General features: G+C 44.9%; 1 protein-coding gene across 3 annotated transcripts in view; it reads left to right on the forward strand.

The window, feature by feature from the left end:
- LOC129820871 (amine oxidase [flavin-containing]) overlaps window positions 1–22,700 on the forward strand; it is a 73,534-nt gene that overhangs the window by 40,136 nt on the left and 10,698 nt on the right. For 2 of the 3 annotated variants that reach the window (XM_055877936.1, XM_055877937.1), the window contains exons 2-6: window positions 5,476–5,570; window positions 5,768–5,905; window positions 18,753–18,857; window positions 19,999–20,090; window positions 20,313–20,454. In XM_055877936.1, coding sequence (XP_055733911.1) covers window positions 5,476–5,570; window positions 5,768–5,905; window positions 18,753–18,857; window positions 19,999–20,090; window positions 20,313–20,454 — 572 coding nt within the window. Of the gene's footprint in view, window positions 1–5,475; window positions 5,571–5,767; window positions 5,906–15,098; window positions 17,304–18,752; window positions 18,858–19,998; window positions 20,091–20,312; window positions 20,455–22,700 lie in introns of those variants that run through there. The other variant, XM_055877938.1, reaches the window with a different exon arrangement.

The following is a 22,700-nucleotide window of genomic DNA, read 5'->3' on the forward strand; positions in this document are numbered from 1 at the left end:
CGCTAGCCCCGGTCTGCTAGCTTGTAGCCCCGGCCTGCTAGCTGTCTGAATCGCCGTGCCTCCAGCCAGCCCAACCACACACTGGACCCCTATTGATCACCCGGCTACGCATGCTTCTCCCTAATATCAATATGCCTTGTCCATTACTGTCCTGGTCAGTGATTATTGTCTTATTTCACTGTAGAGCCGCTAGCCCTGCTCAATATGCCTTCACCAACCATTTAGTTCCACCTCCCACATATGCGGTGACATCACCTGGTTTAAATGTCTCTGGACAATATCTCTCTCATCTTTACTCAATGCCTAGGTTTACCTCCAATGTACTCCATATCTCTGTCTGTACAGTATGCCTTGAATCTATTCTCTCACACCCAGAAACCTGCTCCTTTTACTCTCTGCTCTGAACGCACTAAACGACCAGTCCTGTTAGCCTTTAGCCGTACCCTCATCGTACTCCTCCTCTGTTCCTCTGGTGATGTAGAGGTTAATCCAGGACCTGCAGTGCCTAGCTCCACTCCTACTCCCCAGGTGCTCTCATTTGTTGACTTTTGTAACCGTAAAAGCCTTGGTTTCATGCATGTTAACATTAGAAGCCTCCTCCCTAAGTTTGTTTAATTCACTGCTTTAGCACCCTCTGCCAACCCGGATGTCCTAGCCGTGTCTGAGTCCTGGCTTAGGAAGTGAGATAGAACTGCCAAAGGGGGTGGTGTGGCAATCTACTGCAGAGATAGCCTACAGAGTTCTGTCTTACTATCCAGGTCTGTACCCAAACAAATCGAACTTCTACTTTTAAAAATCCATCTTTCCAGAAACAAGTCTCTCACTTTTGCCGCTTGCTATAGACCATCCTCTGCCCCCAGCTGTGCCCTGGACACCATATGTGAACTGATTGCCCCCCCCATCTATCTTCAGAGCTCGTGCTGCTAGGTGACCTAAACTGTGACATGCTTAACACCTTGGCCATCCTACAATCTAAGCTTGATGCCCTCAATCTCACACAAATTATCAATGAACCCACCAGGTACAACGCCAAATCCGTAAACATGGGCACCCTCATAGATATCATCCTAACCAACTTGCCCTCCAAATACACCTCTGCTGTTCTCAACCAAGATCTCAGCAATCACTGCCTCAATGCCTGCATCCGTAATGGGTCTGCGGTCAAAGGACCACCCCTCATCACTGTCAAACGCTTCCCTAAAACACTTCAGCGAGCAGTCCTTTCTAATCGACCTGGCCCGGGTATCCTGGAAGGATATTGACCTCATCCCATCAGTAGAGGATGCCTGGTTATTATTTAAACATGCCTTCCTCACCATCTTAAATAAGCATGCCCCATTCCAAAAATGTTGAACCAGGAACAGATACAGCCCATGGTTCACTCCAGACCTGACTGCCCTTGACCAGCACAAAAACATCCTGTGGCGTTCTGCATTAGCATCGAACAGCCCCCTTGATATGCAACTTTTCAGGGAAGTTAGGAACAAATATACACAGGCAATTAGGAAGGCTAAGGCTAGCTTTTTCAAGCAGAGATTTGCATCATGTAGCACAAACCCCCAAAAGTTCTGGGACACTGTAAAGTTCATGGAGAATAAGAGCACCTCCTCCCAACTGCCCACTGCACTGAGGCTAGGAAACACTGTCACCACCGATAAATCCACAATAATTGAAAATTTCAATAAGCATTTTTCTACGGCTGGCCATGCTTTCCACCTGGCTACCCCTACCGCGGTCAACAGCCCTGCGCTCCCCACAGCAACTCACCCAACCCTCCCCCATTTCTCCTTCGCCCAAATCCAGATAGTTGATGATCTGAAAGAGCTGCAAAATCTGGACCCCTACAAATCAGCCGGGCTAGACAATCTGGACCCTCTCTTTCTAAAATTATCTGCCAAAATTGTTGCAACCCCTATTACTAGCCTGTTCAACCTCTCTTTCGTATCATCTGAGATTCCCATAGATTGGAAAGCTGCCGCGGTCATTCCCCTCTTCAAAGGGGGAGACACTCTTGACCCAAACTGCTACAGACCTATATCTATTCTACCCTGCCTTTCTGAGGTCTTTGAAAGCCAAGTTAACAAACGGATTACCGACCATTTCGAATCTCACCGTACCTTCTCTGCTATGTAGTCTGGTTTCAGAGCTGGTCATGGGCGCACCTCAGCCACGCTCAAGGTCCTAAACGATATCATAACCGCCATCGATAAGAGACATTACTGTGCAGCCGTATTCATCGACCTGGCTAAGGCTTTCGACTCTGTCAATCACAACATTGTTATTGGCAGACTCAACAGCCGTGTTTCTCAAATGATTGCCTCGCCTGGTTCACCAACTACTTCTCCGATAGAGTTTAGTATGTCAAATCGGAGGGCCTGTTGTCCGGACCTCTGGCGGTCACTATGGGGGTGCCACAGGGCTCAATTCTCGGGCTGACTCTCTTCTCTGTTTTCATCAATGATATCGCTCTCGCTGCTGGTGATTCTTTGATCCACCTGTACACAGACAACATCATTCTGTATACCTCTGGCCCTTCAATGGACACTGTGTTAACTAACCTCCAGATGAGCTTCAATGCCATACAACTCTCCTTCCGTGGCCTCAAACTGCTCTTAAATGCAAGTTAAACCAAATGCATGCTCTTCAACCGATCGCTGCCCACACCTGCCCGCCCGTCCAGCATCACTATTCTGGACGGTTCTGACTTAAAATATGTGGACAACTACAAATACCTATGTGTCTGGTTTGACTGTAAACTCTCATTCCAGACTCACATTAAACATTTCCAATCCAAAATTAAATCTAGAATGGGCTTCCTATTTCGCAACAAAGCATCCTTCACTCATGCTGCCAAACATACCCTCATAAAACTGACCATCCTACCGATCCTCAACTTCGGCGATGTCATTTACAAAATAGCCTCCAACACTCTACTCAACAAATTGGATGCAGTCTATCACAGTGCCATCCGTTTTGTCACCAAAGCCACATATTTTACCCACCACTGCGACCTGTATGCTCTCGTTGGCTGGCCCTCGCCAACGAGAGCATACAGGTCATCTACAAGTCTCTGCTAGGTAAAGCCCCGCCTTATCTCAAATCACACGTAGCCTTAGCAGCACCCACTCGTAGCAAGCGCTCCAGCAGGTATATCTCACTGGTCATCCCCAAAGCCAATTCTTCAGAGCAGCTCACCGATCACTGCACCTGTACATAGCTCATCTGTAAATAGCCCATCCAATCTACCTCATCCCCATACTGTATTTATTTATTTATCTTGCTCCTTTGCACCCCAGTATCTCTACTTGCACATTCATCTTCTGCACACCCTACCATTCAAGTGTTTAATTGCTTTATTGTAATTCCTTCGCCACCATGGCCTATTTATTACCTTACCACTCTTATCCTACCTCATTTGCACATGCTGTATAAAGATTTTTGTACTGTATTATTGATTGTATGTTTGTTTATTCCATGTGTAACTCTGTGTTGTTGTATGTGTCGAACTGCTTTGCTTTATCTTGGCCAGGTCGCAGTTGCAAATGAGAACTTGTTCTCAACTAGCCTACCTGGTTAAATAAAGGTGAAATTAATTAATTAATTAATTAATTAAAACAAAACAAAGGAGCTGGTCGTGGACTTCAGGAAACGAAGGAGGAAACGCCTCTATCCACATCGGCGGGACCACAGTGGAGAAGGTAGAAAGTTCCGCTGCGTACACATCACTGACGATCTGAAATGCTCCACCCACACAGACAGTGGTGAAGAAGCTGCAACAGCGCCTCTTCGACCTCAGGAGACTGAAGAAATTTGGCTTGGCCCCGAAAACCCTCACAAACCTGTACAGTTGAGCGCATCTGTCGGGCTGTATCACCGCCTAGTACGGCAACGACACCGCCCGCAACTGCAGGGCTCTCCAGAGAATGGTGCGGTCTGCCCAACGCATCACCGGGGTCAAACTACCTACCCTCCAGGACACCTACAGCACCCGATGTCACAGGAAGGCCAACAAAAATCATCAAGGACATCAACCACCCGAGCTACGGCCTGTTCACCCCGCTATCATCCAGAAGGCGAGGTCAGTACAGGTTCATCGAAGCTGGAGCCGAGAGACTGAAAAACAGCTTCTATCTCAAGGCCATCACTGTTAAATAACCATCACTAGCCGGCTTCCACCCTGTTACCTAACCGTGCACTTTAGAGGCTGCTGCCCTAGACTTTGGAATCACTGGTCACTTTAATAATGGAACACTGGCCACTTTAATAATGGAACACTGGCCACTTTAATAATGGAACACTGGCCACTTTAATAATGGAACACTGGCCACTTTAATAATGGAACACTGGTCACTTTAATAATGGAACACTGGCCACTTTAATAATGGAACACTGGCCACTTTAATAATGGAACACTGGCCACTTTAATAATGGAACACTGGCCACTTTAATAATGGAACACTGGCCACTTTAATAATGGAACACTGGCCACTTTAATAATGGAACACTGGCCACTTTAATAATGGAACACTGGTCACTTTAATAATGGAACACTGGCCACTTTAATAATGGAACACTGGCCACTTTAATAATGTTTAAACAAGGTTTACATACTGCTTTACTCATCTCATGTGTGTGTGTATACTGTATTATATTCTACTGTATTTTACTCAATGCCACTTTGACATCAATCTAATATTTATATATTTCTTAATTCCATTCTTTTACTTATAGAATTGTGTGTATTGTTGTGAATTGTTAAATACTACTGCACTGTTGGAGCTAGGAACACAAGTATTTTGCAACACCCGCAATAACATCTGCTAAATACATGTGACCAATAACGTATATATTTTGATTTGATTTAGCTTCTGATACGGTAGACCATTCCATTCTTGTGGGCCGGCTAAGGAGTATTGGTGGCACTGAGGTGTCTTTTGCCTGGTTTGACATTTTAAATGTCTTTATTCCTTTGGAACTTCTGTGAGTGTAATGTTTACTGTTCATTTTTGTATTGTTTATTTCACTTTTGTTTATTATCTATTTCACTTGCTTTGACAATGTTAACATATGTTTCCCGTGCCAATAAAGCCCTTCAATTGAATTGTATCAGTGCTCCTCCACTGGGCAAAGGAGCTGTACCTCTAGCCTGCTGCTTTCTCACAGACTCTGTATCACAACCTGCCATATTACAGGGTTCTCCTCTCCTGATCTACACAACAGAACAAAACACAGGGAGGATAAGAGGGGGAAGGATGAGAGGGGGATGGTAAACAGATGTGAAAAATGGGGATAGTTTATATACAAAATGTGTTATCATATATTCAGCATAATGTCTCTCTCTCGCTCTATCAGAGGGGATAGTTGGATAGTTTATATACAAAATGTTTCATATAATCAGCATCATGTTTACACTTACCTCTCCTCCTCTCTATCTGTCTGTTTCTCACTCTCTCTGGCTGTCTGTCTCTTTCTCAGGGCTGAGTGCAGCTAAGCTGTTGAAGGAGAAAGGGCTGAGTCCTGTGGTTCTGGAAGCTAGAGACCGGGTTGGTGGACGGACCTTCACCGTACAGGTAAGACCTATGTCAGACCAAAGGCCAGTCAATGTGTAATCCCTATAAGAATCAGCTTTACATGTTCATAGTGAAAACATTTTTAAGCAACTGATTTGGTTATAGATTAAAACACAATTGATCTATGGGATTAGGATTGTCCACTGCTTGTCTGATGCACTCTCTCTCTCTCTCCCCCCCACCCCCCCCCCCCCCAGAATGAGCAGACTAAGTATGTTGACCTGGGCGGGGCCTACGTCGGGCCTACTCAGAATCGTATCCTCCGATTGGCTAAAGAGTGCGGAGTCAAGACCTACAAAGTCAACGAGGAGGAGAGGCTGGTGCATTATGTAAAGGTATGTGTGTGTGTGTGTGTGTGTGTGTGTGTGTGTGTGTGTGTGTGTGTGTGTGTGTGTGTGTGTGTGTGTGTGTGTGTGTGTGTGTGTGTGTGTGTGTGTGTGTGTGTGTGTGTGTGTGTGTGTGTGTGTGTGTGCCTGTTTGCTGAAAACCAGTGTAGGACCAGTATTAGCCACATCTGTCCCTCAAAAACAGTGGCAATTGTTATCCAGGGAGGCCTGAACAGACAGATCCATCATAGATCCATTGGTTTCTCTGAAACACTGTGGCCGCAGGGCTTTGCTCCGGCCAGTATTGACCACTTCCATTAGATAACAGATAACTTCCTGCTCTGGCCGTCTCTCTAATGCACAGGAAATGCACGTCTCTCTTTCAGTCATGACTATCTTTTGAAAGGACAGAATACTAAATCAAATGTTATTTGTCACATGCACCGAAAACAACGGGTGTAGACATTAACGTGAAATGCTTGCTTACGAGCCCTTCCCAACAATGCAGAGTAAAAAATCAATTAAGCTATATACAGGGAGCACCTAGGGCAACTGCGGTGACCATTTTACTGCCACACCAGCGGTCACGAGTCATGAAGGCAGTCAAATTCCAAATGACAGTTTAGTCACGGTAATTAGATTTCTCCAAGCTCTGCTGCTGCTGCTAGTCATTAGTAGCGTACCAAACTTGCTACCTGCCTGGGGAAGTAGTTCTTCCTTTAAAATTTGTGGCGTACTGCAGCACAGCTTACGAGGTGCCGCAGAATTCTATGGCACATTATTTAAGTGTCAGCCACTGTTGCCAGAAGGACGCAATTTACCACAATCTACCACAAACCGTCGCGGCATAAACTCAAAACTTTTAAAGGAAGAACCACTGTACTCAGCACTTTATTGTCCCTCTAATCACTCTGACATCACTGCCAATGTAATCGAAAATCTAATCAAACACTTCATGAGAGCCCATGAGCTAATGTTGCTCAACATTTCTATAGGCTATGCAATTGCGTGAGAAAACAGAGTGATGGCCTCTAATTAAAAGAGGAGGATCCCATCAGCTGTCTATAGACTAGGCCTACTATATTTATTCCTCAACTTTCTTAATATTAAGCACATTGTTATATTCACCACAGGAGTATAGCCTACCTGGCTGTCATGAAAATAAACCACGGGGAAAAGTGTCCTCCATTCGCTATTTGAGTGCATAGATTACATCTATTTTCAATACAGGTGCATGATAATGGTCCATTCTAAATCGAAACAAATGTCACACATATATTATTTAGTATATTTAAAGACAGATTAAATTAAGAATAGTCTGATGGGTGACAGTATCAGCCTATCATTTGTGAATGATGTATTATCACTTGTGAATCATAGTCGCACACCTCATGTAGCCTAGTCCATAGGCCTATATGTTTTAATAAGGTTTGTATCACAACTAAAGTGGCCAAATAACTTCTTAAAATGAAGCACATTAAATCTACTTTTACAAGGGGTGTGGAGCCTGACTGGCATACATAAGCAGCACCTGAGTTTCAAGTTTGGGGAAGATCATTTCACCATAAAAATTCACCTTTATAATTAAAGCATTACATGCATAATTGCATTTGTGGTCCCTGTTGATAATGGTGTTTCCGCTAATGGAAGATTCTGTCACGATCGTCGTAGTGAGGAGACCAAAGCGCAGCGTGATGTGAATACATCTTCTTTAATGAAACAAAGAACACTTAACAAACAATACAAAATGAACGTGACTGCTATAACACTGAGTGCAAACATGCAACGTCACATAGACAATCACCCACAAACCAAACTGGAAAATGGCAACCTAAATAGGATCCCCAATCAGAGACAACGATAAATAGCTGCCTCTGATTGGGAACCAATCTAGGCCACCATAGACCTACATATGTCTAGACTAGACACACACACCTAGACATACGCAAAACCCTAGACAAGACAAAAACACACATACCACCCTCGTCACACCCTGACCTAACCAAAATAATAAAGAGAACAAAGAAAGCTAAGGTCAGGGCGTGTCAGATTCACGCTTATAGCCTACTACCATGTGTGCCTTGCTGTGCTTATAATGTGAAGAAATAGCCTAATAGTTTATCAACATTTTAAGTTAAAACAGTTTTTGGGATGCTGGTGGTTGTATTAATTTGTGATCTATCGCATCCCACAACTGTCCCAGACTATGTTTGGAATATTTATTTCTCACACAGATTAGGTGGACTTTGGTACTATGGGGGATAGTAGATTGACATAGGCTATTGCTTTTGCTGTTCGTTAGGCCTACACATTTTGTTGGCTGACGGAAGTAAATGTGGACAGTTCTTCCAATATCTTCAATATGCACCTCGGAGTTGCATAAGGACGCATTCAGTTGCGTCCCCGACGTGTCTGTCTTCACTTGAAGCCTTTGAGAAAGACCTGATCACGTGACGGAGAGCCATGTGAGTGAGAGGAAGTGAAAGTGAAATGAAAAAAATTACTTGTTTCAAAAAAAAAAAAAATTGAAAAGTGGTGCGTGCATATGTATTCACCCCTTTTGCTATGAAGCCCCTAAATAAGATATGGTGCAACCAATTACCTTCAGAAGTCACATAATTAGTTAAATAAAGTCCACATGTGAGTGTCACATGATCTGTCACATGATATCAGTACATACACACCTGTTCTGAAAGGTCCCAGAGTCTGCAACACCCCTAAGCAAGGGGCACCACCAAGCAAGCGGCACCATGAAGACCAAGGAGCTCTCCAAACAGGTCAGGGACAAAGTCATGGAGAAGTACAGATCAGGGTTGGGTTAAAAAAAATATCTGAAACTTTGAACATCCCATGGAGCACCATTAGATCCAGTATTAAATAATGTAAAGAATATGGCACCACAACAAACCTGCCAAGAGAGGGCCGCCCAGCAAAACTCATGGACCAGGCAAGGAGGGCATTAATCAGAGAGGCAACAAAGAGACCAAAGATAACCCTGAAGGAGCTGCAAAGCTCCACAGTGGAGATAGGAGTATCTGTCCATAGGACCACTTTAAGCCGTACACTCCACAGAGCTGGGCTTTACGAAAGAGTGGACAGAAAAAAATAAGCAAACATGTTTGGTATTTGCCTAAAGGCATGTGGGAGACTCCCCAAACATATGGAAGAAGGTACTCTGGGCAGATGAGACTAAAATTGAGCTTTTTGGCCATCAAGGAAAACGCTATGTCTGGTGCAAACCCAACACCTCTCATCACCCCCGAGAACAACAGTGAAGCGTGTGTGTGTGTGTGTGTGTGTGTGTGTGTGTGTGTGTGTGTGTGTGTGTGTGTGTGTGTGTGTGTGTGTGTGTGTGTGTGTGTGTGTGTGTGTGTGTGTGTGTGTGTGTGTGTGTGTGTGGGTTTTGTGTGAGAGTGACAGTGTGTGTGAGAGAGTGTACAGTGTATATATAATGTATACATAGTCTTGTGAATGTTCAAAGAGTCAGTGGAAGATAGGGTCAATGCAGATGATCCGGGTAACCATTTAATCAGATAACCACTAACTGGCCATGCTAGAGATGAAGGACTAACTGTGCCTTCTAGCCACAACCCTAACCCTAATCCTAGCTTCATGTCCACATCCCTGTTCAACCCTAGACTAGGTATCACTTTTTCCCCTTACCCCTTAGCCTCAACCATAACCCTAACCTCTACTCCACATAGTTGCTCATAAGTTCTGATGACAATATGGTCATTTCCAGCATGGCCGTCTAGTGAACACCCACCCGTGTGCCCAGCCTCTCTGGAGCATTAGCAGTGAGCATTAGCAGTGAGCGTTAGCGACTGGAGATGCTAATCTCTGCCTGAAGGAGTTTTCTAATGTGGTTTCTCCTCCCCAGAGTGGCCCGGAGAGAGGGAGGAAAGAGAGAGAGAAAGAAAGAAAGAGCTGCAGCCACCCCCTTTCTCTTTCCCCCCCCCCCCTCTCTCCTTTCTTTCTTTCTCTCTCTCCCCTCCGTCCCTCTGTCCCCCTCCCTCTCTCTCCTTTCTCTCCAAGATATCCCTCATATAGTATTACACTAGTAGCAGCATTATTCTTAACAGATAGTATTGTCTACCTCCATATTAGATTGGTCCCTCTGGCTTCAGCCTTATACCCAGGTTAACCTACTCCCTCCACTGTAAATCAGTGGGCTCTCTGAACTGGTTTCTACTGTATGGGGCTGATCTCAATACCCTTCCTGTGTGATGGGGCATGTTGAGGGAGGATGTTGGCAAACGCTGAAACCGTAAAAACATGGACTTTGGAGTCATTCACTCTCAATCACACACACATGAGCAGACGTGCACACGTAGGCCTATGTACACACACACACTAGTGCGACCCCCCCTCCACCACACACACACATATACACACACACACACACAGCAGTAAAGTAGAATGCAGCAGAGTGGTCATGTGATGATGTCACAGGGTTCCGTGGTTTTCTAGTGGAAGAGCCCTCTGGCACATGACATCATTCAACCCTGCTCTACTAGGCATGCCCAGAACCACCCCTACATCTCAATAGTTTGCTTCTTTCCTCATCCTCTTTCTTTTGTTAAAGGAAATGTATTTCATTAGTCTTGTACTGTATTATATTTGTGTATTTATTATGGCCATTGAACCAGAGAACAGTGTGTTAAGGAACAGTGGCCTGGTCCCAGGCTACATAGATCTGGGACCAGGCTATGACAAGTCTACTGCTGTTAAAAAACAGTATGCCTAGCTTCAGTAGACTCAGATCTCAACCCTCAACTACAACCCAAACCCTAACTTTATCTCTACATCCCTGTTCAACCCTAACCCTAGCTTTATCTCCCTGTTCAACCCTAACCCTAGCTTTATTTCCCTGTTCAACCCTAACCCTAGCGTTATCTCCCTGTTCAACACTAACCCTAGCTTTATCTCCCTGTTCAACACTAACCCTAGCTTTATCTCCCTGTTCAACACTAACCCTAGCTTTATCTCCCTGTTCAACCCTAACCCTAGCTTTATCTCCCTGTTCAACACTAACCCTAGCTTTATCTCCCTGTTCAACCCTAACCCTAGCTTTATCTCCCTGTTCAACCCTAACCCTAGCTTTATCTCCCTGTTCAACCCTAACCCTAGCTTTATCTCCCTGTTCAACTCTAACCCTAGCTTTATCTCCCTGTTCATTCCTAACCCTCGTTTTATCTTCCTGCCAACCAGTTCTGTGAGCTTGTAAGGTTTACCACTTTGCGGCTGAGCCGTTGTTAGTCCTAGACGTTTTCATTTCACAATTAAAGCACTTACAGTTGACCAGGACGAACCTACTTGTTGGAAGCTGGCATCCTATGATGTTGCCATGTTTGAAAGTCACTGAGCTCTTCGGTAAGGCCATTTTACTGCCAATCTTTGTCTATGGAGATTGCATGGCTGTGTGCTCGATTTTATACACCTGTCAGCAACGGTTGTGGCTGAAATAGCCGAATCCACTAATTTGAAGGGGCATCTACATACTTTTGTATATATAGTGTATCTACCTCCATCACTACAGAATACCGACACATGTAAATATTGTATTGGAACAATTTCTTTTCAATATATCCTGTGTATATAGTATGCTTACTTCCTTGATTTCGTATATCCTATTATGTGTGTTTTTAGGTTAAACGTCGTGTTTTTAATATAATATATTATATATTACATTGTTATTGATTATTGCATTGTTGGGGTTTGAGTTTGAGTTTGCAAGAAAGTCATTTCACTCTACTTGTGCATAATGTAATAAAAAATGTGAAACTTCTTCTCTTTCGCTCTCTCCCGCTCCTTTTCTCGCTCTCTCCCTCTCCTTCTCTCGCACTCTCTCCTGCTCTCTCCTTCTCTCGCGCTCTCTCCTTCTCTTGCGCTCTCTCCTTCTCTCTGGCTCTCTCCTTCTCTTGCGCTCTCTCCTTCTCTCTGGCTCTCATTCTCTCCTTCTCCTTCTCTCCCTCTCATTCTATCTAATTTGTTCTTAATGCTTTTCTGGCAGACAACCTCTTTCTTAGTAAAAATCATGTCACTCCATTACTCCCATCACAGTGACAGAGAGAGCGCTGAATATACCCTAGCCGCTAATGCTAGGTCAGCCACCCACTGTCATTAGCCTATGCATTGTGCAAACACACAGCTAACATCTGTTAGCTAGCGATTACAACGTCTTTCGTCTAATTTCTCATATGTGATGTCTTGGGAAAGGACACGTGTTACAGAGAAAAGAGGTTGGGTATAAAGGGAGAATTTCATTCCAAAACTCTAGTGTTGAACAGGGATGTGGACATGAAGCTAGAGATGAACAGGGATGTGGACATGAAGCTGGGGTTGAACAGGGATGTGGACATGAAGCTGGGGTTGAACAGGGATGTGGACATGAAGCTAGGGTTGAACAGGGATGTGGACATGAAGCTGGGGTTGAACAGGGATGTGGACATGAAGCTGGGGTTGAACAGGGATGTGGACATGAAGCTAGGGTTGAACAGGGATGTGGACATGAAGCTAGAGATGAACAGGGATGTGGACATGAAGCTAGAGTTGAACAGGGATGTGGACATGAAGCTAGATTTGAACAGGGATGTGGAGATGAAGCTAGAGATGAACAGGGATGTGGACATGAAGCTAGGGTTGAACAGGGATGTGGACATGAAGCTAGAGTTGAACAGGGATGTGGACATGAAGCTGGGGTTGAACAGGGATGTGGACATGAAGCTAGAGATGAACAGGGATGTGGACATGAAGCTAGAGTTCGAGTTGAACAGGGATGTGGAGATAAAGCTAGAGTTGAACAGGGATGTGGACATGAAGCTAGGGTTGAACAGGGATGTGGAGATGAAGCTAGAGTTGAACAGGGATGTGGACATGAAGCTAGAGTTCGAGTTGAACAGGGATGTGGACATGAAGCTGGAGTTGAACAGGGATGTGGACATGAAGCTGGAGTTGAACAGGGATGTGGACATGAAGCTAGATATGAACAGGGATGTGGACATGAAGCTGGGGTTGAACAGGGATGTGGACATGAAGCTAGGGTTGAACAGGGATGTGGACATGAAGCTAGAGTTGAACAGGGATGTGGACATGAAGCTGGAGTTGAACAGGGATGTGGACATGAAGCTAGAGTTGAACAGGGATGTGGACATGAAGCTAGAGATGAACAGGGATGTGGACATGAAGCTAGAGTTGAACAGGGATGTGGACATGAAGCTAGAGTTGAACAGGGATGTGGACATGAAGCTGGAGTTGAACAGGGATGTGGAGATAAAGCTAGAGATGAACAGGGATGTGGACATGAAGCTAGAGTTGAACAGGGATGTGGACATGAAGCTGGGGTTGAACAGGGATGTGGACATGAAGCTGGAGTTGAACAGGGATGTGGAGATAAAGCTGGAGTTGAACAGGGATGTGGAGATAAAGCTGGAGTTGAACAGGGATGTGGAGATGAAGCTGGAGTTGAACAGGGATGTGGAGATAAAGCTGGAGTTGAACAGGGATGTGGATATGAAGTTAGAGTTGAACAGGGATGTGGAGATAAAGCTACAGAAAGTTTCTTCGACCCCGTGGTTTGGTTTTTGCTATGACATGCACGGTCAACTGTGGGACCTTAAATAGACAGGTGTGTGCCTTTCCAAATCATGTCCAATCAATTGAATTGGTCCCGTGTGGCTCAGTTGGTAGAGCATGGCGCTTGCAACGCCAGGGTTGTGGGTTCAATTCCCACGGGGGGACCAGGATGAATATGTATGAACTTTCCAATTTGTAAGTCGCTCTGGATAAGAGCGTCTGCTAAATGACGTAAATTAATTTACTACAGGTGGACTCCAATCATGTTGTAGAAACCTCTCAGGGATGATCAACGGAAACAGAATGCACCTGAGCTGAATTTTGAGTCTCATAGCAGTCTCATAGCATGTCTAAACCTGTTTTCGCTTTGTCATTAAGGGTTATTGTGTGAAGATTGATGAGGATTTTTTTTAATCCATTTTAAAATAAGGCTGGAACGTAATCAAAATTTGGAAAAAGTCAAGGGGTCTGAATCTGAATGCACTATATTTGACCCTGTTGGTGTCAGACTTGATGCATCGGTACCTCTTGCTGTGCGGCAGCAGAGCAAATAGTCTATGGCTTGGGTGCTTGGAGTCTTTGATTTTATGGGCCTACTTTTCACACCGCCTGTTATATACTGTAGGTCCTGGATGGCAGGGAGCTAGGCTCCAGTACTGTACTGAGCTGTCCGCACAACCCTCTGTAGCCCCATGTGATGGAGGGTGGTGCTATTTCCATACCAAGCAGTGATGCAGCCAGTCAATATGCTCTCAATGGTGCAGCTGTAGAACCTTTTGAGGATTTGAGGGCCCATGCCAAACTTTTTCAACCTCCTGAGGGGGAAGAGGCACTGTCGCGCCTTCTTTGCGACTGCGTGTGTGTTTGGACCATTTTAAGGAAGCTGTCTGCCTTCTCCACTGACGCCCTGTCGATGTGGATAGGGGCATACTCGCCCCTCCTGTTTCCTGTAATCCACGATCAGCTCATTGGTCTTGCTGACGTTGAGGGAGAGGTTGTTGCTCCAGCACTACGCTGCCAGGTCACTGACCTCCTCCCTGTAGGCTGACTCATCGACGCCAGTAATCAAGCCTACCATGTCGTGCTATCAGCAAACTTGATAATGGTGTTGGAGTCGTGGGTGAACAGGGAGTACCGGAGGGGACTATGCACACACCCTTGTAAAGATCAGCGTGGTGGAGGTGATGTTGCCTACCCTCACAACCTGTGGACGGCCTGTCAGGAAATCCAGTTGCAGAGGGAGGTGTTCATACCCAGAGTTCTAACCTTAGTGACGAGCTTGGAGGGGACAATGGTGTTGAATGCTGAGCTGTAGTCAATGAACAGCATTCTCACAAGTATTCCTCTTATCTAGGTGGGAGAGGGCAGTGTGGAGACTATTGAGATTGTGTCGTCTATGGATCTGTTGGTGCGGTATGCAAATTGGAGTGGGTCTAGGGTGTCTGGGATGGTGGAGATAATGTGTGCAATAACCAGCTTCTCAAAACACTTCATGATTACAGAAGTGAGTGCTACCGGTCGAAAGGCATTGTGGCATGAAGCCTTGGAGTTCTTAGGAACCGGAATGATTGTGGTAATCTTAAAACATGTGGTGATTACAGACTGGGACAAGGAGAGGTTGAAAATGACTGTGAATATGCCTGCCAGTTATTCTGAACATACTCTGAGAACGCTCCCTGGAATGCCGTCAGGGCCCGCTGTTTTGCGGGTGTTGACCTGATTTTAAAAAGGTCAAGTCTTTTGACGGTTTACAAGAATGACATGAATTATACAGGAAATGCATTAGTGTATGCGTTTCATGAAAGACTCTTTGAGAGAGTTTTTGAAAGAGTTTGATTTTGCAGACGTTAATTTACTCTTTCAAGGAACAACATATTGTGCATTTCAAATGATAAATAGTAGCTGTTAATAAAAATATGCTTTCATATTTAGGGTAAATGTACGTATATTTTCTAAGTACCTGACATCAGGACTAAGTTTATAGAACTATAGGACAGGAATTCCACAGCTTCACCATTGCCTGTGTACTATATCCTACCCTCTAAATTAACCTGGGTCAACCACTTCAGTCATTGATCAAGGCTTTATACCACAACCATGGACACTCCACCACACTATACTCCACTACACTCCACTCCACCACACTATACTACACTCCACTAAACTACACTATATTACACTCCATTACACTGCACATTAGCCAGATTTAGCCAATCAAAGTCCAGCCATACAGCTGCTTGCCAACCCATTGTGTAATTAGGGATAGCGTCCGCACTAGCTGCTAATCAGCTTTACTACTAGCGAGTGCTAATACTAATCCAAAAGGCCAATCCTGGTTCCTCATATCAGCAAACTACTGCCTTACACTGTCTATCAGCTGCCTGCTGCAACCTCAGCACTGCTTTGGTTCATGCCTGAGGAATCGCTATCAGAAATTGAGAAAGAGGCCACCCACTGGGCACAGACGTCATTTCAACGTCTAGTTTTGATTTACATTTGGTTGAGTTGTCAACTAACGTGAATTCAACATGATATCAAGAAAACATGTCATTTGATTTATGTTAAAAGTTGGGTAGAAAAAAAAGAAGAAATTCCCTTACGTTGATGACTTTGCTAATCCAATCAGTTTTCCAAGTTGATTCACGTCATCACATCAACATTTTTGTTGAAATGATGTGGAAACATTGTTGATTTAATAAGTTTTTCCCCAGTGGGCAGTAATTATTAAATTGATATGCCGACCTTTTTGAAGTACAGTTGCTAATAGGCTAATGGCTAATGATAAATCGGTATCAGATATTGAGAAACAGTGAATGGCTTTGATGTCATGCCCATTATTTCATCATCATTTTCAGTGTAGTCATGGTGACCTGTATTCATTGGACTAATTAAAGAGTTCCTAACACACTGAGAGACGGAAAAAAACTACAACACCTGTTTAAAGCTGCCACACTTGTTTACAGCTGCTGCACCCGTTTAAGCTGCCGAACATGTTTTAAAAGTATACTTTAACATAACACAATGTACTGTACTGCATACATTATTAAGGCAGCCTCCTGCACCTCATTGATCCAGAGGGGTGGGGAAGAATGTGGAAGACATATTTCGGTTGAATGCATTCAGTTGACTGACTAGGTATCCCCTTTCCCTTCCCTTGTGGTTTCTATTCAAGGAGGTTTCACTTTCTGCTCTGTAGCAAATTCACAACAGATGCTGTGATATATCCTCCTCCTCTCTCCTCCGTTTCCACGGTAACAGACCTGTTGCTCTCCATAGCGCTGGGCAATGCATTTTCAGACTCTCTCTCTCCCCCTGTATTTCATGCATGCGTGTGTGTGTGACACATCTGTCATCCGGGGTATGAAATAACCGCAGTTAGGGCCTTCGGACCGACCCATTTAACTGTCAACCTTTGTGCTTTACACAAGTTATGTAAGAGTAACACACACACTATCCCCCAGTGCACTTGCAGTTATGAAATGAACTGATATGGCTTCCCCAGCCTATTTGCTAAAGCCACACGCCCCCTTGGAAATAAAGCACAGATAAGGTATTCAATCTGTATCACTGAAGCGTGATAGAAATGTAAAGGGAATTTCAGAATGAGCCGACACATGCAGGACACATGCAGCGTTTACCGTGAATGCAGTCTGCACTAAGGCGGGAACATTGTCTTTAAATTTCAATCACGCCATAACGCTGAACTCCCACGATACGGATTGAATAGAGCCCTTTAGGATCCTTAACACCAAATGCAGCTTTTTCATTCACAGTGAAGGTGACAGTGACAGGCTTCCAGGATGCTAAACTCTCTCTCAGCGGGTTATAAGAGGTGTGGTGTGACATCCTACATGATTAGCAGTATACAAGGCTAGCCTGGATAAACCACACTGAATTCTGCATTCACCATTCACTTCAACAACAGTCAAACACAGGGAAATCAGTTGGATGCCAAGCTAAAAGGGAGGGGACATGACCTTAATACCTTTGACACCTCCCACTACCCGTGACCACATTCATAACTGTAGGGGTTGAGAAATAGTGTGAGATTGAGAGTGAGAGAGAATCTTATCTGCCTTGCTGAATGTGCAATCAGTTGCTATCTTTCATCTGTGGTGGACCATTATGCAAGCTGGCGTATGTTTATCATCGTCCTTGGGAGCTAGCTGCAGGAGAGGGATTGCTTCACCGCTTCCTCTGTTAGGGAGCTGGCAGGAGAATAACGTCTATTTCAGTTCAAAAGTAGACTTGACCGGAATGTCAGTAGAACTGAGACGTTTGCAAAATATTGCATTCTCAGGTCTCTATTAGGAGTCTTCAATCTATGGTTGATTATGATGAAGGTGATGCTGTTACCCGCGCTGCGATTTCGTTCCAAGTCACTTCCACCTTAATGCGTAAAGACCGAAGAGTCTGGAGGACCAACGTGTCAGACGTGGCCTCATTAACATATACAGAAAGACCGGGAGAAACTCCCAGCGCATAGGTATTGGCTTGATTGGATTCCTCTACCAACCAATCATCTCCCACACCTTCCCCCTAACCCTCCCCCCGTACGCTAGCACACCACAAGCACAGAGCCACGCCTCAGTCATGTGATTGGCTCAAATTAAATGATGACAAATATAAAATTCTATGGTCACGCCCACTGAGGCCGACATTGTCTCTTTGAAGTCCCATGCATGTATACGTTGGTGATGATGATAACTAACCCTTCCATGTTGTAGTGGCAGAATTGGGGGTGAGGTGTTGTAACTTGTTAAGGGATATGTTCTGTGTTGGATTGTGATGTTATGGCTTTCATAGACTCCTAGTATGTCTGCACCCTAACACAAGGCCATTGTGTTCTGAAACTGTGGCTCGTATAAAATAACTTGTGTAAACCATATGATTTTATTTTGACCTCTCACTCGTGGGGGCAGGTAGCCTAGTGGTTAGAGCGTCGGACTAGTAACCGAAAGGTTGTAAGAATGAATCCCCGAGCTGACAAAGTAAAAATCTGTCCTTCTGCCCCTGAACAAGGCAGTTAACCCACTGTTCCTAGGCCGTCATTGAAAATAAGAATTTGTTCCTAACTGACTTGCCTAGTTAAATAAAGATAAAATTCTTTTTTTTTTATGTAAGGGACATGGAACTCTTTGACTTCTTCCCTGTGAAGAGAGAGATCTCTCCTGCAGCTGCTTGATTAAAGATTGTTATATTATACAATGAAATAGTCTCTGCCTTAATCTTTGAAACAAATTTTACACAACAATGTGTTGTCCCATGTTGTGTCATACAGGGGAAGTCCTACCCATTCAAAGGCTCCTTCCCCCCCATGTGGAACCCATTCGCCCTGATGGACTACAACAACCTGTGGAGGAAGATGGATGAGATGGGCAGCGAGGTAAACACACTCATCATCTCTCGCTCTCCTGTCTTCCTTTCTTTCTTTTCTTTCTTTCTTTTAGGTGGTTCTAGAATTTAATGGCTATTTTTCTGGATTTTGATAGCGGGTATCGGCCTAATTCTGCTCTAAATGTATTATTTGGTGTTTTACATTGTACACAGAGGATATTCTAGCAAAATAATGCATGCAGTCTCAATTTGGTGTTTGTCCCATTTTGTGAATTTTTGGTGTTTGTCCCATTTTGTGAACCAATCAAGGTGAGCGGACCCCAGACCTCACAACCATAGAGGGCAATGGGTTGTATAACTGATGCTAATATTTTTTGCCAGATCCTAATTGGTATGTCAAATTTTATGTTCCTTTTGATGGCATGGAAGGCCCTTCTTGCCTTGTCTCTCAGATCATTCACAGCTTTGTGGAAGTTACCTGTAGCGCTGATGTTTAGGCCGAGGTATGTACTGTTTTTTTGTTTGCTCTAGGGCAACGGTGTCAATATGGAATTTGTATTTGTGGTCCTGGGAACGGGACCTTTTTTGGAACACCGTTATATTTGTCTTACTGAGATTTACTATCAGGGCCCAGGTCTGGCAGAATCTGTGGAGAAGATCAAGGTGCTGCTGTAGGCCCTCCTTGGTTGTGGACAGAAGCACCAGATCACCAGCAAACAGTAGACATTTGACTTCAGATTCAAGTTGTGTGAGGCCTGGTGCTGCAGACTGTTCTAGTGCCCCTGATAATTTGTTGATATTTATGTTGAAGAGGGTGGGGCTTAAGCTGCATCCCTGTCTCACCTCCCGGCCCTTTTTTAACCGCACACTTGTTGACAATTTTAACCGCACACTTGTTGTTTGTGAACATGGACTTTATAATGTATGTTTTTCCCCCAACACCACTTTCCATCAATTTGTATAGCAGACCCTCATGCCAAATTGAGTCTAAAGCTTTTGTGAAATCAACAAATCATGGGAAGACTTTGCCTTTGTTTTGGTGTGTTTGTTTCTCTCTCTCTCTCGTAACACATTGAGCATCTTTATCTCTCTCTAGGCCGGTCAGCCATCCCTTCCACAACCCCCTGTCCAATCCCAAACCAACTTCTGACAACTTGTTGATGCTCCCACCCTCGTACTGTGTGTTCTAGATCCCCAGAGAGGCTCCATGGAGCGCTCCCCATGCCGAGGAGTGGGACAAGATGACCATGAAGCAGCTCTTTGATAAGATCTGCTGGACCAGGTACTGCACTACACTCATTTTACAATACACTCAGGACCATTCAACTCAATGCAGCATGTTTTAGTAATGTACAATTTTGTAATTGTGTGTGTGTGTGTGTGTGTGTGTGTGTGTGTGTGTGTGTGTGTGTGTGTGTGTGTGTGTGTGTGTGTGTGTGTGTGTGTGTGTGTGTGTGTGTGTGTGTGTGTGTGTGTGTGTGTGTGCAACCCCCTCTCCCCACAGTTCTGCGAGGCGGTTCGCCACTCTGTTTGTGAACGTGAATGTGACCTCTGAACCCCACGAGGTGTCTGCCCTGTGGTTCCTCTGGTACATCAAGCAGTGTGGAGGGACCATGAGGATCTTCTCCACCACCAACGGAGGACAGGTACTATACACACCTTGCTGGCTGACTGGCTGGCTGCCTGGCTAGCTGTCTCTGTCTGTCTTTCTGGCTGACGGATTTTCTGTCTTCCTGCCTGCCTGTCTGTCTCTCTAACCCTGGGGACTGGCTCTTCCATATCCATCCCTCCCTCCACATGGCTGTTCCTGCTCCCTCATTTAGGAACATAATCCCTCCATATGGATGTTCCTGGTCGTTCTCTGCTCCCTCATTTAGGAACATAATCTCTCCCTCCACATGGCTGTTCCTGCTCCCTCATTTAGGAACATAATCCCTCCATATAGATGTTCCTGGTCGTTCTCTGCTCCCTCATTTAGGAACATAATCTCTCCCTCCACATGGCTGTTCCTGCTCCCTCATTTAGGAACATAATCCCTCCATATGGATGTTCCTGGTCGTTCTCTGCTTCCTCATTTAGGAACATAATCCCTCCATATGGATGTTCCTGGTCGTTCTCTGCTCCCTCATTTAGGAACATAATCTCTCCCTCCACATGGCTGTTCCTGCTCCCTCATTTAGGAACATAATCCCTCCATATGGATGTTCCTGGTCGTTCCCTGCTCCCTCATTTAGGAACATAATCCCTCCATATAGATGTTCCTGGTCGTTCTCTGCTCCCTCATTTAGGAACATAATCCCTTCCTTCACATGGCTGTTCCTGCTCCCTCATTTAGGAACATAATCCCTCCATATGGATGTTCCTGGTCGTTCCCTGCTCCCCCATTTAGTAACATAATCCCTCCCTTCACATGGCTGTCCCTGCTCCCCCATTTAGGAACATAATCCCTTCCTTCACATGGCTGTTCCTGCTCCCTCATTTAGGAACATAATCCCTCCCTTTACATGGCTGTCCCTGCTCCCCCATTTAGGAACATAATCCCTTCCTTCACATGGCTGTTCCTGCTCCCTCATTTAGGAACATAATCCCTCCCTTCACATGGCTGTCCCTGCTCCCCCATTTAGGAACATAATCCCTTCCTTCACATGGCTGGTCCTGCTCCCCCATTTAGGAACATAATCCCTCCCTCCACATGGCTGGTCCTGCTCCCCCATTTAGGAACATAATTCCTCCACATGGCTGTTCCTGCTCCTTCATTTAGGAACATAATCCCTCCCTCCACATGGCTGGTCCTGCTCCCCCATTTAGGAACATAATTCCTCCACATGGCTGTTCCTGCTCCCCCATTTAGGAACATAATTCCTCCACATGGCTGTTCCTGCTCCTTCATTTAGGAACATAATCGCTCCCTCCACATGGCTGGTCCTGCTCCCCCATTTAGGAACATAATCCCTCCCTCCACATGGCTGGTCCTGCTCCCCCATTTAGGAACATAATCCCTCCACATGGCTGGTCCTGCTCCCCCATTTAGGAACATAATTCCTCCACATGGCTGTTCCTGCTCCCCCATTTAGGAACATAATCCCTCCCTTCACATGGCTGTTCCTGCTCCTTCATTTAGGAACATAATCCCTCCCTTCACATGGCTGTTCCTGCTCCTTCATTTAGGAACATAATCCCTCCCTCCACATGGCTGTTCATTGTCGTTCCCTACTTCTTCATATCTGAACATAATCCCTCCCTCCATATGGCTTTTCCTGATTCTTCATTTAGGAAGATAATCCCTCCCTCCACATGACTGTTGTTCAGATCCCAGGGAGACACCATTCTTCTTGTTTACTTTGGAATGGCCCCATTGCCTAGGTAACGGAGGACTGTGACACGTTGGGGTAATTCGAGGATGTTGTTGTGAGGTCACCCACTTTCATTTCCTGTATGGTCTGCCTGTTCTCTGGCTCCGGTGTTGACAGAAGCTCCAGTTCTGTGTTCAAGATCCAGACTCCATAGAGTCCAGACTCGCTGTATTTCATGTATTGATTCATTGTGTTGCTTTACCAGGTAGAGCAATAGAAAATCATGTGAGCGCTAAAGTTAGCTCTCAAGTGTGTGCTTTCCCCTTTTGAAGTCGATTTTAATGCATGCTATGCATAGCGTCGTTGCATATGAGGTTGCACTGCTTATACAGTAGGGTCTGAAAGTATTGAACTTTTTTGGAGCGTCAGGTTTTATTTTTTATTTCACCTTTCATTAACCAGGTAGGCTATTTGAGAACAAGTTCCCATTTACAACAGCGACCTGGCCGAAGTAAAAGCAAAGCAGTGCGACACAAACAACAACACAGAGTTACACATGGAATAAACAAGCGTACAGTCAATAATCCAATAGAAAAAAA

Source organism: Salvelinus fontinalis, chromosome 23 (genome assembly GCF_029448725.1).
Source record: "Salvelinus fontinalis isolate EN_2023a chromosome 23, ASM2944872v1, whole genome shotgun sequence".
In the NCBI taxonomy this organism is placed as follows: domain Eukaryota; kingdom Metazoa; phylum Chordata; class Actinopteri; order Salmoniformes; family Salmonidae; genus Salvelinus; species Salvelinus fontinalis.